Source organism: Camelus bactrianus, chromosome 6 (genome assembly GCF_048773025.1).
Source record: "Camelus bactrianus isolate YW-2024 breed Bactrian camel chromosome 6, ASM4877302v1, whole genome shotgun sequence".
In the NCBI taxonomy this organism is placed as follows: domain Eukaryota; kingdom Metazoa; phylum Chordata; class Mammalia; order Artiodactyla; family Camelidae; genus Camelus; species Camelus bactrianus.
In genome coordinates, this window is record NC_133544.1 from 32,863,008 (window position 1) to 32,879,115 (window position 16,108).

Sequence of the window (16,108 nt, forward strand, 5' to 3'; positions counted from 1 at the left end):
TTTGTTCATAATAGCTGTCCCAGCTTCTACACTGGCCCCGATAATCCCTACCTCCTGGCATTCATGCCCTTATAATTGGCTCTCCTAAATGTAGGCTCAGCTTACTGATTTACTTCTAATAAAATATGGAAGAAGTGATGAGATGCCACTTCCAAGATCAGGTTAGAAGAGGACTGTTTCTGTCTTGGAAGCCCTCTCCCTCTCTATTACTTCATTTATGTGAGGGAAGCCAGCTGTCATGTCATGAGGCAGTCTTGTGGAGAGGCCACATGTCTATAAATGGAAGAGGATCTCCTGAGTCCTGCCCACAGCCAAGGGAATGAGCTCGGAAGTGCATCCTGTCTCTTCCTTCATCCAAACTGAGCCTTCAGATGAGACCACGGTCTTGGCCGACACCCTGACTGCATTCTCAGAGAGACCTTGAGCCAGAGGCACTCAGGTAAGCCGTGCTTGAATTTCAGACCCACAGAAATTGTGATGTAAGAATTGTTTCTTCTTGTTTTAAGCTGCTAACTTTAGGAGTTACACAGCAATAGATATGGAATACATAGCCCCAAAGTTGAAACAACCCAAATGTTCATTAAACATATTGCATATTTCCACAAATGGAATAATATTCAGCAGTCAAAAGAATAAACTACCTATAAACGCAGCAACCTGGATGAATCTCAAAAGCTAAGTAAGAGAAGTCAGGCGCAAAAGACTATACACTGTATGATTCTATGCATAGTGCGAGTGGAGAAAAGGCAAGACCACAGGAACAGGAAGCAATGAGTGAGTGATTACATGGGCTGAAGACAGGTAAAAGGGCACTGACTGCAAAGGGACACAAGGAAACTTCTGGGGGTGATGGAAATGGTCTTTATCTATTGACAGTGGCAGGGATTACACAACTGTATGCCTTTATCAAAATTCACCTAACTACATTTATATTTTACTCTATGTAAATTAGACCTTAATGAAGTTGATTTTAAAAACAAGATGCTTCCCTATTTTCACAATGATAATTTACGTTTCAGTGAGTCTTAATTACAACATCCGTCTTTATGGAATCATCTTCAGATTATGAAAACCTATTTTAACAAATACAATCCGGGGGAAGGTTATAGTGCAATTAAAACAGATTTTTAAAGCTTAGTTGAGGGTTGTGATATTTCTTTAAGAGTCATTTTAAAAATCAATGCCAGGTAATGTTAGAAAAATGGTAAAGGGTATCCTAAAAGTAGGACAACTATTTTCAAAATAGGAACAAAATGGGGTATTTACATGTACCTAATAATTTGGGACTTGTTTCCCACTGGGGGATTTATTAGGATATATTTTATGGCAAATCAGCCTGCATGACCCCTTGTCCCTACTTCCTTTAGTAATAACCTAGAATTCTACTCAGTTCTAGCTCATGAACTAAGGCCAGCAAATTAGGGTGTCCTGAACAGTTTGAGAGAGATACTTTCACACTTTCACATTTGTGTCAGAAGATAGTAAAAGCTCAGCTGTTTTTGCCCGAGCTCATTCTTGTACAGTTTTTTTTTTTAACTCCTAAGTAAGTATTTGAGGAAAAAAAGCATCATTCCTCTCTTCTGTCTTTGCAAACTTACTGCGAATGGTGAAAACTACAGGAGATTTAAAATAAAAAGACGACATGCTTGGGGGATGTAGAAAGTCATCCCAAGAGGTGGAGGCAGAAATCACTGGAGAGGGGAAGAAAAGAAACAAGTGGGTGAAAATGCAGTATCTTTACAAACTGTTACCATAAGAAAAAAACGTGCCAACAAATCTCAAACATCAGGGAGGTACGAAGTCAGCTGTTACTTAGGAACACAGTGTGCTACTTTTAAAGATATATTTAAAAAAAAAAAAGAGCTGGATTAACTTTGAGGTCTGATCACTCTAAAAAATTGTTATAGAATAAACCCTTTCTAAAGAGATTCTTTCTCCTGGCTGGATAATATCAGAGAAGAGAAATATGCTTTCACAACAAAATTTAATCCAATATTTGGCGTCCGGGAACTCCCCTGCAGTCATGGCCCTGAGTAGGAAAATACTTTTCATTTGTTTTGTCTCTGGAATTTAGCATGGAGACACAGGGCACCTGCGGAGCACCAGGAAGAATGGGAGATTTGGAGTCATGGCATGCTAGACCCGGAAGGAATGACAGATTCATTTTCTAATGCTGTGTAACTACCACAAACTTAGCAGCTTAAAATAAAACAAACTTATTGTCTCGTAGTTTCCATGGCTCAGGAGTCCAGGTGTAGCTTAGGTGGGTCCTCAGCTCAGGATGTCACAAGGCTGTAATCAAGGTGCCATCTGGAGCATGGGTTTCTCTTCCAAGTTCATTCAGGTTGTTGGGGGTAGAATTCAGTTGTAGGACCGAGATTCCTGTTTTCTTGTTGCTATTGACTAGGGGTCACTCTCAGCATCTGGAGGCCACCCTAGGGTGTTGGCCCCACGGCCCTCTCACAGAATGTTGATTACTTACTCAATCCAGCAGGAGAATCCCTCTCTAGTTTGCTACCAGGGAGTCTTACATATCCCTCATTGGTCATGTATTCATGGCAGCAACTGTCCCATATCCTTAGCTACATAATGTAACCTAGTCAGTGGAGTGACTGTCTCATCACATACTCAGATTCCTGCCCACACTCAAGGAGAAGGGACCAGACAGGCCCTCTGCACCAGGGAACAGGAATATTGGAAGCCATCTTGAAATTCAACCAACCAAAACCATCAACACCACTCAGTGCAACATTCTTACTTTATAGATAGGGGAAACCATGGCCCGTGGAGAACACAGGAAATTACCCAAAACATCATGAAGTAGTTATCAGGATGGAAAGAACTAGACCCTAGTCTCCAAATTCCCTGTCTAGAGCCTGCCACTCTCACAAGCTTTCTTCGACCACGTGGCATGCTTGAAGACAAAGTTGTTTTTTCAGGAAAGAAGGAGGAACAAAGCATCATGACAGTCAGCTAAGCAACTGATCATTCTGTAGATTCTATGACACCCAGGAAACACCAGAAGAACACTCACCTGAAGAGTGCTAGCATGGTGACTCAGCGTCTTTGAAGAGTCATAGTCAGCAGGATCAGCCAGCAAACGACTGGTATTTTCTATCCAAGCCTCAGTACTCTTTAAAAGATCGTGATACTCCTCCATCTTAACTGTGGCCTGTGAAAGAGAGGCAGTACCAAACCCAGCCTGATATCTTCCACCTGAGTTGAATGATTCTTGAATGAAGACTTGGTTCTTGTTGGTCAGTGGTGGCAGGCCTTGTAGGGCCCCAACCCCCAATGGCTGGGCCACTTGCCCATCCCTTCAACCTGTGAAACTCATGCTGACCACAGGCAGGAAGGATTGAAGAAGTTCCACCCCAAAGCTAGGGGCCTCAGCAAGGGTTCCAAGTTAGCCTTGCAACTAGTCTGGTTCTCATTCTATGCTCCATTCTGAAAACTGAACTTAGACTTTGTCCTCCTGTACAGGCCCTATCCTAGAGTACCACAGTTCCTCTGAGAGTAGGTTCTTTGCTTGGCTTTTACTAGATCACATGCACAACTCACCCACCATGACCCCTACTTGGAAGGGAGGGCTGGGGTGTCTTATTCCCAAATGTCATCCTTTCTCTGGCTCCCTCTGGGGGCCTCTTGAAATCGCCTGTCCAATATTCCCTTACCTGTGGAGAAGCCCAGTTCTCACCTGGACTCCTACTGTGGTCTGACTTTTGGATCCTTGCTTCTGTCTGTCTAACCAGACTCCCTGCCTGTGCCAGCAGTGAAATCTGTCCCCTTGGTGCCCACCTGAACCTATTGTGTGGCTCCAGCTTCAGGTCCTAAAACTGGCGATTGGAGAGAAACTGGCTGCCTCTGAATATATATTTTTGTTTTGTTTTAAACCCATCCCAATACCACCACATGCTCCGTGCAGCTGTCGTGCGTCACAGTGATACCTTGTTTAATTGTGAGGTTCTAGATTCCGCCCTCTGTGAGACTTGCTGATACTGCTGGAAAGGAATCATCAAGTTATCCATCCATTCCTGTGCCTGTCCTGGGTCCTGTTCAACAATGTCCTGAACTTCTGAATCCAGCTCATTTAGCTTGGAATGCCAGAGATCCAGCTCATCCCACAGTTTCTGAAGAAGAAAATCGTAAATCAGTTTGGATGAAGATGGGTTAATTCCTAAGTTTCCACACAGTATTTGCACTTGTAAATGCTACCAAAAGCACATCACAGAGACAGCATTGCAGGCAAAGTTTTTCACTTATGCCCAGCAACCACTTGTGACCTGAACCGAAAAACACTTTTTCTGAGGTCTCTTACTCTTAACTGTATTCATTTCACTACAAATTAGCTGTAACAGGGCAGAAAGTCCTGGACATTTCCAGAGATGAATGACACCAAACAAGGTCAACATAACCTTAATCTTTTGAGAATGATGAGGTAACATTATGTTCAAAAGGGCTTAGGTAAATAGCTGAACCTATTTAGAGCTATCCATACATGTACTTAATCTACTCAGACTCAGGACTAAAGCAGTGGCAGAAAATTCTAGCCATATGTATTAGTAGCAACTGCTTTTGGCTCAAGAAACCAGTAGGATGGGTTCAAATATGGACTTGACTGGGCAGAGAAAATCTCAAAGGTAACATTCAATTCTTACTTAATATCCACGTAAGAACATAAATTTTAGAAATGGGAAAATCTGACTGGTTAAATTGCTTATTGAGAACCAAGATTTTGTCCAATGGTGAGCCATATTCTGACCAATTTTAATTTTTTAATTTAATTCTTTTTTATCTTTGATATCACATTAGTTTGGTTTAGAGGGGGCTGCAAAGTCAAAGGCAGGTATGATTGTAAGCAAATCTTGTTTATCTTATTTTAAGAGTATGTATAGTATAATATCTTCTTATATGAAAGGACATATACAATAGATATAATTATTTCTTTTAATTTTTGTTATTATTTGTTTATTTTTACCAAAAGAAACAGTAGAGTTAAATTAGAAACCAAAGGAAGGGCTTAACCGCAGGGAGGGAATAGAAGGGAAGTGGTAAGAAGTTAGACTTCTTTGAGGATAACTTTTTTTAAATTGAGGTATAATTGACATATTATATTCGTTTCAGGTGTACAACGTAATACTTCAATACTTGTATATACTGCAAAATGATCACCACAATAAGTCTAGTTAAAATCTGTCACTATATATAGTTACAAAAATTTTTTTTCCTTGTGATGAGAACTTTTACGATCTATTCTTTTAGCCCTATTTTTAAAAGTCTCCATTCATATTAGAATATTAAAATGCAGATTAAAATAGTTTTCCGTATGCAGTTTACTTGGAAGTTAAAAGAGGTAGAATGTTATGTTTTATACTGTTCTACCTAAAACACTTTACAACAGAAATAAATTTGGAATTTCTAGTTTCCTGTTTCCCTTTAGCAGTCTAAAGAAAAGCTGTTAATACAATTCATATTCTTTGGCAATTCTAGGTCTTTGATGGTTCCATATAAATTTTATTATGATTTGTTCTAGTTCTGTGAAATATGTCCTGGGTAATTTGATAGGGATTGCATTAAATCTGTAGATTGCCTTGGGCAGTGTGACCATTTTAACAATACTGATTCTTCCAATCCAGGAGCATGGGATATCTTTCCATTTTTCAAAGCCTTCTTTAATTTCCTTCATCAGTGGTTTATAGTTTTCTGTGTATAATTCTTTCACGTCTTTGGTTAGATTTATTCCTAGATATTTTATTACTTTGGGTGCTGTTTTAAAGGGGATTGTTTCTTTACTTTCTTTTTCTGTTGATTCATTGTTAGTGTAAAGAAATGCAACTGATTTTTGAACGTTAATCTTGTAACCTGCTACCTTGCTGAATTCTTCGATCGGCTCTAGTAGTTTTTGTCTGGACCTTTTAGGGTTTTCTATACATAGTAACATGTTGTCGGGATTTCAAAATTGCAGAATAGATAAACAAGATTATACTGTAGAGCACAGGGAAATATATACAAGATCTTACGGTAGCTCACAGAGAAAAAAATGTGTCAATGAATATATATATGTGTTCATGTATAACTGAAAAATTGTGCTCTACACTGGAATTTGACACAACATTGTAAAATGATTATAAATCAATAAAAAATGTTAAAAAAGAATACAATTCATATTCTATTTAAGTATTTTTATAAATGAGTCTTCCCAAGGTAAGATTCTTACTTTTCTTCACTCCTGAAAAGGCTAGCTCACAATCATAGGCTCTCAGGAGTTTGGGCATATTCTCACCATGGAAAAACTGAGAGCAATTCTTAAGTGCAGCCTTCTCCGCCAAGCGCCTGCAGGTGACACTCTCAGTAAGGAGGCCCCAGTAAATCTGGGTTAGGATCCCCGTCATGACGGATGAACCGGGAATATACCAAATGCTGAAGGAGGTTAAGGGAGGATATTACCTTTTGAATTTCTTGAGCTTTCTCAATATTTTGGCTTTTCTGCTGCAACATCTTTTCGACAGTATGAAGTCCTTTGTTAATTTCGTCTATTTTTCTACTCATTGCATATGATGGTGAGCTTTTCAAGACTTCACTGCTAATCTGTTACAAAGGGAGAAAGACAGTGGAGATGTTTTTACGCACTCTACTCAGAGGTTCAAAGGATGAAAGGGGTAGTCACACTGGCAGTTTTAACTTGTGCAAGTCTTTCAAAGGCTAGGGGGAAAATTCCAAGCCATACCGACTAAGGCGTTAGTGAGAGGATAGATTAGTAGGTTAGGAAATGGCAGCTGTGCTGACCTGACCTTATAAATCCAACCTAAAAAAAAAAGGAAAAAAACTGACCAACAAAAATGTGTCAAATGTAACTGACAGAGTATGTACTACAGACACGTGTTGGACAAAACTACTAAAGTGACTGTTTGAAATATACCCTAGGGAGCAAATAATATGAAAAAATTCCTGGGATATAAATTATTTATTATACAGTCTCTCCATTTCATGAGAGAATCCTCTGCACAGATCTGTTTTCAATAAAAGCAAACATTCAACCTGACTTAATAAATGTAACTCCCACCCTAATATTCATTTGGGTGAAATAATCTTCTAAAACTAGCTATTTCTAGCAGCAGGAAAAAGCTTAGTTTTTCTCTGTGTGAATGTTTCTAGTGTATATTTTCCTAGCTGCTGAACCGTGTAATTTTTTTATCTGAATGATTTTCCTGAGAAAATAAATTCGCAAGGAAAGATAATGAATACTGAATGTGTCATTTTTTTCAAATGCCTGATTAGTTTGTGTTCTTGGTTTTTTAATCTATGTTGATAAGGCTTTCTCAAAGCAGCCACCAAACAACAGAATAATACTTAATGTTTTTGTATAGCCCTTTTAATTCACTTTTTAAAACCACTGTATCTGTATAACCATTGAGACCAAACACTCCAATGCAGATAATATACAGATGCAGAAACTGAAACGCAGTCTAAGTGACTTGTTTAAAACCACACAGCAAGGTAGTGGTTGCACTCCTGCAGAGAAGCCTCCAGCCACCAGATTCCAAAGATCCAGACTCTTTTTACAACACCAGGTTGTTTATACTTTCATGTAATGATTTTATTTCACAGACCGTATCACAGTCAAGATTTTTAGGAAAAAAATTAATCCTGTGTTAGTTTTTTTTTTTAATTGCTGTATTAGCTTTTTATTGCTATGTAACAAATTACCACAAAAATGAAGCTTTCTGATATTTTGGGCAGTTACTCTTCTGGCAGAAATGCATATCATTTTGGTATGTTAGAAGAAATCATGATTTAGGAAAAATATGCAGTCACCTGAATTATACGGAATGGTACTATGTCGGTTGCCTGGACCCTTGAGACATATCACACAATAAAAATCAGTTGCTGTTTGTTACAAACATATACAAATATAAAAGTGACAGCTGAAATCTTCAACCCTAAATTTAAAAGGTGGATTTTGATTATTAATTCACTTTGTTGGGGATTTTCACACGTCGTCACGAGGACTAAATTAGTTTCTCTCAAAACATTCAGTATTCTCTTAAAATAAAAATCAATAGTACATGATCCCTGAGGCAGTACCTCATAACAGATTATCTTGTGTGTCAAATCTACAAGGTTTGTTATTGTGGATATTAAAAGTTTGCATGTTTTTTACGCAGGTTAGATTTTCCGAAAAAATGTCATCAGTTCAAAATCTTTTGTGTGCATAGACTATTTATTCATTAAATTATAGGTATTCTAGGCTTCAAAAAGCAATACAAAAATCCTTTTGTGCATGCTGGACCAAACAGAACTTTGTTGTTGGATCTGGGCAGCCTTTAAAAAAAAATACAGTAAAATTGTCTTGCTAAACAACTATGTCTCTACCACTACGAAACACTTCCCACTCTTACTTCCAACCTGGACTTCAGGTATAAAGATTTGCCCAGGTATGCTTTGTGAGAATTCTGTTACCATCATCATTATAAAGACACTGTATATTAAGTGCTATTCCTTGTCAGTTGTGAAATGTGTATTCTTATTGCCCTTGGTTGCAGTTTCAAAATGTTCGCAGGGAATACGTTCTACAGCAAAGTACTATTCATGTCCAAAATTTTAAAGTAATTCTCTGGGGGAAAAAAGCCAAGTGAAAGAAAATACATAACTTTATTTTTAAATGCAAGAGAAGAAAAACTAAGCAAGCATCTTGACAACTAAAAATAAATAGACAAATTCTGTTATCTGTGTCACTTATTTAGAGCAACTCCATCTCAGTATTCAACACACAAAATTATCACTCAGCTAAACTCTATAAAAACAGACATACCAGAAATCAGGGCAAATGAAAATGTGATATTAAATGATATTTTTTCTTTATATTCATTCACCTCCATAAATAATGACACGAACACAAACAGTATTACCTTCTCATCTACGTCTTCTAAAGCTTTTCTGCATTCTTCCACCTGGGATTCAATCTCTGCAGGGACTATGGTGTACATTTCAGAATACTTGATTCGCAGTTTTTCCATAATATTCTCAAAAGTTAGCTTCCCTTTCTTAAGAAAGTTTTGAAGCTCCTAAAAAAACCAAGAGAGTTTCAAATGCTCACAGGACAACGAAAAAGTTTAATTCTAAAAAGGAAAGCAGCTTTCCAGCACATCCTTATGATTTAAATGAGCAAACTTTGCATAACAAAACCTCACTATTGATACAAGCTGATTAAGCCTGAGAGATACTCAGTCTGGTCAGATGATGCTAATTTGTAAGAATTAAACTTGATATCTCTCCATAGTGTCAAACCATTGTCCTGAAAAGACATTACAACATCCCTTGCTTCTAAAGTACCTGGAGGATTTAATGGTATCTCAGTCACAGTTTGGGTCTAAAAAGCTGCAAGTAGCAAAAAGTTTCAAAGAATTTTTTTTGTTGTTGTTATTAACTTGTTGCCATTTCTGCTTCTTCCTACATTATCATCACAATGATTCAAGGCCACTAAAAGCCCTGTGCTTCAAGCAGAAGTGTCTGCTTTCATGTAATTAGACAGCCCAGCAGAGCTCAACTTCTTTCAAAATGGAGGGTTCCAGTTCCTTGCAAAGAATGTGGGTTTTTAGGAGATAAAAGAAACCTGAACAAATAGTCTATTGGTCGTGGCCTAGAAACAGAATCTGATCTACGTTCTCCTGCACTAATTATAAAGGAGAAACTCATTTGTTTGGTAAAGTTTCTCAACGATCAAGTGGAAAAATACTTCTTGACTTTACTGTGCCTTCTTGGGGTTTCTTTTGTTTTTACAGTAGCCGCTCAGGAGCATTATTTGTGTTAATGGACTGAGTCATCACTCTGAAGAATGATAATAATTTCGAATGAGTCCACGATGTGTCACTGCTTTCTTTCACCCTCCGCAGACAAGAAGTCTAGAGAGGGAAAGTTAAAGAACAATGCCATTCAGACAAAGGCGGGGGTTGAGGTACAGTGTGCTCCTGTGTTATCCAGACCTAGCCCGGGGTACAGGTCTTCATTCAGACATACTCTTAGATGGTCTTCCCATGAAGACAGCTTCCATGAGGGAGTGTAAATTTCCTTTTTCGAAACTGATAACCAAAAGCTCTGGTTAACAACAGCATGTGACTTTTGAATAAATTTCCAAATGTCATTTTTTGCCTGTTACCCCTGAGTAAATGAAAAGAGATCATTCTGAAAATGACCCTTGGCCTATGCATAGATATGGTGATATAATAAATATATTTGGTCTTCAGCCCTGGTTACTGGTGCAGCTTCTGAAACCCTTGGAATTTCCTGGATGGGGGTGAAAGGAGCATCTTTTGTTAAGTACAACAAGCCTTTTTCAGCCTTACCTGAGGTGGGGGGATGACAGCTTCAGGATGGGGGCTGGCTGCCAGAGGAACCAACCACGTGATTAGAGGGTTGGAACTTTCAACTCCACTTCCAGACTTCCAGAAAGGAGAAGGGCTGGAGGTTGCATTAATCACCAACTGCTAATGATTTAATCAATCGTGCCTATGTAATGGAACCTCCATAAAAACTCTTCAACAAGGTTGGGAGGGCTTTGGAGTTGATGAACACATCAAGGTGCTGGGAGAACAGTGCAGTCACAGAGGACATGGAGGCTCCTCGCCCCTTCCCCCTCCCCTTCCCCTACGCATGTCTTCCAGCTGGCTGTTTCTGAGTTGTCTTCTTTATAATAAACTAGTAATAGCAGTAATAGTAATACTTAAGTGCCTTCCTGAATTCTCTGAGCCATTCTAGCAAATTACAAACCTGAGGAGGGGTCATGGGAACTCTTGATTTATAGCCCATCAGTCAGAAGCATGGTGGCATCTGACGTGAGGGCAGTCTTGTGGGAATGAGCCCTTATCATGGGGATCTGTACTAACTCCTTGGAGTTAGTGTCAGAATTGAATTGGTGTCCCATTTGGTGTCCAGAGAACTGGAGAATAGGTTGGTGTGGGGGGAAAAAAAAAACCCCACACATTTGGTGTCAGAAGTGTTGAGAGTAAAAACTGTTCCACTCCTATCAGAGATAAGACATTACTCCCGCCAAAGGAAGCAGTCTAACATGCTACTCAAGAGTGGTCTGGCCTCCCTGTTCACCAAATACACTTGAAATGTGGTTGGAAAAGTTCTGCTTGGTCTAGACTGGCCTATCTCCTAACATGGCCTCAATTCTTCTCTCTGGACTCCAACCATACCTCTCCTGAGGCTCTGCCCACATCATGCCACAGGGCCTTTGCACGTACTTTCCTTGCTCCTACACCACTCCCTCCACACTAGCACAGAGTTACCTCTGCCCTAAAGACTTTGGATTCAAGATTTTGGACCTGTATTAGCCACATTCACTAGCTCATTTCTCACTTACCTCAAGCTGTTCTGCCTTTTCTGGGAGGTCTTGTAATTCCATATTTTGGAAAGACGCTGTGGTCTGTTGAAGTAAATTCTTCAAAGTAATTATTTCTTTTGTAAAGGAACGTCTTTCTTGGATTTCATTCTGTATCAATTCCTTATTTTTTTGAGCTTTCTGGAAAAGCCTAAAATATAGCATCAAAATAAAATTGTTCCTCTATCCTGCTTTCCTGTGCAATAGTTTTATTTCAACACTTAACATAATCTCTGCATAGCTCACAAAAGATTTTTTCCCCTGAGAGAAAAGTAACAGTTTTCAATGATTTATATACTATATACACAAGCATACATCAGATTCTATCAGTCCATCAAAAACCCCTCTAACACTTTCATCCCCAAATATCTTCTTTTCACACTTTGCATTCCAACTGCCATTTCTATCCTCTTTTTTCTGTGTAATCCCTGAGTTCAAGTGAACATGACTCAGAGGTGTGAATGGAGTCACACATGGGCTCTTTGAGTCATGGACGACCCCTCCAGCATTTTCATCTGAGCTGAGCGCATCTGCTGCGGATGTAGCCATCATATTAACAGAGGACTTTAAGTGGGTAAAGTCTTTCCTAAGGGCTAGTTGGTAAATATTTCTAGCTATAAACATATTTTATCCTTTGACCCAGTGATTCTACCTCTTGGCATCTTTCTTAATTGATCAATCACAGATGCAGAAAGAGATTCTAGCATAAGAATATTTACTACTGTGTTTCATTAAAGGTTCTATATTAGGGGCTTGGTTAAATAAACTATGGCAATATCCACATGGTGAAATATTCGACAGCTATGTTTTACAGAACATTTAATAGCATAGGAAAATAAACAAGATATGCTGATAAATGGTTCAGCAGAATACAAAACAGTATAATATTATGATCACAATTTGTTTAAAAACATAATCACAGTAAAAAGATGAGAAAAAAAGCGATTGGTATTGATTGGTAGTGACTGTTGCTGGGTGGTAAAAGTAAACGTGGCTTTTTTCATAACTTGCTAAATTGATTTATGGTCTATAAATCTTCCCAGTATATGCCATGCTTTTTTTTTTTTTGATTTTTTTTTAACATTTTTTATTGATTTATAATCATTTTACAATGTTGTGTCAAATTCCAGTGTTCAGCACAATTTTTCAGTCATTCATGGACATATACACACTCATTGTCACATTTTTTTCTCTGTGAGTTATCATAACATTTTGTGTATATTTCCCTGTGCTATACAGTGTAATCTTGTTTATCTATTCTACAATATTGAAATCCCAGTCTATCCCTTCCCACCCTCCACCCCCTGGTAACCACAAGTCTGTATTCTCTGTCTGTGAGTCTATTTCTGTCCTGTATTTACACTTTGTTTTTGTTTGTTTGTTTGTTTTTGTTTTTGTTTTTTAGATTCCACATATGAGTGATCTCATATGGTATTTTTCTTTCTCTTTCTGGCTTACTTCACTTAGAATGACATTCTCCAGGAGCATCCATGTTGCTGCAAATGTATGCCATGCTTTTCTAAGCACTTGATAATAATAAATCTTATAAATGTCTCTGAAGTGATGCCTTGAAAAATGTTGATGAAAGTAAAGATTAATAAACTTATATCCTTACAGCAAAAAAAGTAAAGGTGGTTTTTATATTAATCTTTATAATTATCCCCATTCTCTAAACTTCCTATAATGAATATATATTACTAAGAAAAACAGCAAATTAAAAAAAAATTGTATTCTGTACACCAGAAATTGACACACTGTAAACTGACTATACTGCAATTAAAAAAAAAAAAAGGTATTTCCCCTCAAAAAAAAAAAAATTGAAGGATATTCACTCACAGTAATACCAGGATGGAGAATGTGTGCTTGTTTTAATTATCATTAATACTAATCTTTTCCATTCTTTTTATACCTATTGTGTTGACTCAATTCGATTCTGTCATATTATCTGTCATTATTCTGTAATATTTTTACATCCTCGAAATTCAGTATTTTCTAAATTTTAAGCCTGAGTTGTCAAGCACGTTTCCTTAATAGTTTTTCATATATCTTACTTGCTGCATCGTTCTTGCATAGACGTGATCTCCTGAGACGCCGGCACAGTTTCCACGGCCCCCAAGCTTTCTGCAGCATTCTGCATGTTTCTTATGCGCTGCAGAAGTAGGGCCAGTAACAACTGCTGCTTCTCCGCATTCTCTTCATGTTGGCATAAACAGTCTAGCAGCTCAGAGAGTTCCTCTGTGGTGACTGCCTCTTTTGTCTTAGAAATTTCAGGGAGTTCTTCTTGAAGATTATCTAAAATAATTGTTTCCCGTTCAATCTATTTCAATAAGCAAAAAAAAAAAAAAAGAGAGAGCCAAAATAAGTAAAATATACTCTGATCACTTCAGGACCTGAAACACACCTCGGCCATCATAATTTTTGCATACCGGCTCCTCAAAGGATTCTCAATGCTATACCTTGGTTTAAAGTAATATTTGTCTTCCTAAAGCTCAGAATATTATTCCTCCACTATCCCAATCCCATAGTTCCCAGCTATGGATCATGTAGATGTGTGATTAAAATGAGGTATTGTTGTTAGGAGCTGAATACTGTGTATTTTCATAATTTCTTTCTCCTGATTTTAGTTGCTCAAAGCAATTACTTCTGCTGAGACACCTAAAAGGTAGTTAGAACGAGCTCCACCAAACTGCATCCACAAAATAGAAGAGGTTGGGCAAGTACTGGATAATTTTTCTGCAGGTCTCTTTTCTTTCGCATTAAATCCCAATATGCTCCAAAAAGTAAGTCCAGTGCATCTCCATTACCTTGACACCTACCTACACCAAAGGGAAAGCAGCCCAAATTACTGGGCTAATCATGTATCTCTCAACCATGGCTAAATTTAGAACTCAGAAACACACCACCTAATAAATCAAGTATCTGGAAACTGGAGTTCCACCAGCCCTGAAACACAGAACAAAGACACAGAAAATCAGATCCCTCCTATTCCCTCCTCAAATCCCCTGGCCCTCCCCTCATCAGCACTGTACACCAATCACATCCTGTCCCAGCATTGCTCACATTCCTGCTCTGTGTTCAAACAGTCAGGCATCCTGCAATCTGGACATTACTGAATGTCACGCAGGTCAACAACATTTATGACAGCATGCTAGTTGAAATGATGAACAAGGACCTGGATGCCCAGTAAAACATGCCAGAGAGTGGGAAATAAAGCTTATGAGAATTCAGGCGCCCCAACATCAATTAGGTTTCCAGTGGGCCAATGGGCTGGGGCATGCCAGGACTTCTATCAGGTAAATATCAAGTTGTTCAATCTTGAACCTCTACTGCTAAGAAGGAGGCACAGCACTGGATGGGACTACTGGGATTTTGGTGGCAGTGTATGCTATACTTCTGACTACTGCTCAGATCCATTTACCGAAACACTGCCAACGCTGAGGGGAGCAGTGCAGCAGGGCCTGGCTGTGGTGTATGCTGCCCTGTCGCTTGGGCCATAGGTTGGATCCCCACTCACTAGAATGCATGGCTGCAGGTGTAGACTGGCTCCTCTCCAAGAGACCCAGTCATGGAATTTGTGCTTTCCATCACCTCAAACCTAAATTCAGTTGAACTCAAGTCCTGATTCTTGGACAGGCTGCTACACTTCCACCAGGGAACGGAATACAGGTTCCACTGGGTCATTTTGCCACCCCCTCTGCTGAAGAACCGGATTTCTTTAATGCAAAGAAAGGAATGGCTATGTTGACAAAGATAATTGTACATCTAGGGCTTCCCATACACATCACGGTTGGAAGAACTACGTCCCTAATTCAGGACTTAATGGAGCATCTCTTGGTGCTTTCAAGGCCAGTGATACCCATAAATGGGCAACTGTAGGACCCAGGACCCAGTAAGAGTAAAGTAACTAAAGGCACTAATCTTTCTGGTGTCAGCTCTCCTATCTCCCACCCTGCTTCCTCAGATCACTTTCCCCCATAAACCATCTGGTTACAAGCCCCTGTCTAAGGCTCTGCTCTCTGCTGTACAGCTAGTAAGTAATTAGGACGGGAACACAAGGGGGAAAACTAATTTTTTTAGAACAATAATTTTACCCAAAAGCCAGGCAATTCTTCAACTTGTGAGTGGATAAATAAACTGTTGTACATGTGCCCAACAGAGTATTACTCAGGAATAAAAAGAAATGAACTATTGATACAAGCAGCAGCATGAATGAATCTCACATGCCTTAGGCTTAGCAAAAAAAAAAAAGGCTAAACCCAAAAAGGCCACAAAGTATCCGAGGCCATTTATATGCCATTCTGGAAATGGCAAAACAGAGTCATGATTGTCACGGACTGGCGGTAATGGAAGGGGCTGACTACGAAGGGGCTGACTACAAATGGGCACAGGGAACTTTCTGGGGTGATAGAAATATTCTAAGTCTGGATTTTATTGCTGGTGATGTGACCACATGCACTTGTCAAAACGCAGTAAACTCTCTACACTAGAAAGAGTGATGACGGCCCCCAAATTAGTAAAGTAGTTGCCACGAAGATTACGCATTCACTTTTCTACCTGGAAGAGGTTCTGCAGCCCTGGATGATTTTCCCTGCACAGAGAACTCTAACAAAAGTGGTTATAAAACTTTTAGGTTCACAGTCAGTTTATAAAGTTGACCCTAGAAAAGGAGAAGGAACCATAGTTGTTCCCTAAGCAAACACAGTGAAGAGACTGAATAAACCTGTA

The 16,108-nt window shown here is 38.9% G+C and overlaps 1 protein-coding gene across 11 annotated transcripts in view; it reads right to left on the reverse strand.

Annotated features, from left to right (window-relative positions):
- Positions 1-16,108, reverse strand: part of SYNE2 (spectrin repeat containing nuclear envelope protein 2) — a 288,295-nt gene that overhangs the window by 108,985 nt on the left and 163,202 nt on the right. For all 11 annotated transcript variants that reach the window (XM_074365411.1, XM_074365410.1, XM_074365419.1 and 8 more), the window contains exons 52-57: positions 13,435-13,700; positions 11,366-11,534; positions 8,910-9,065; positions 6,448-6,588; positions 3,948-4,130; positions 3,035-3,172 (exon numbers count right to left, since the gene is read on the reverse strand). In XM_074365411.1, coding sequence (XP_074221512.1) covers positions 3,035-3,172; positions 3,948-4,130; positions 6,448-6,588; positions 8,910-9,065; positions 11,366-11,534; positions 13,435-13,700 — 1,053 coding nt within the window. The remainder of the gene's footprint in view (positions 1-3,034; positions 3,173-3,947; positions 4,131-6,447; positions 6,589-8,909; positions 9,066-11,365; positions 11,535-13,434; positions 13,701-16,108) is intronic.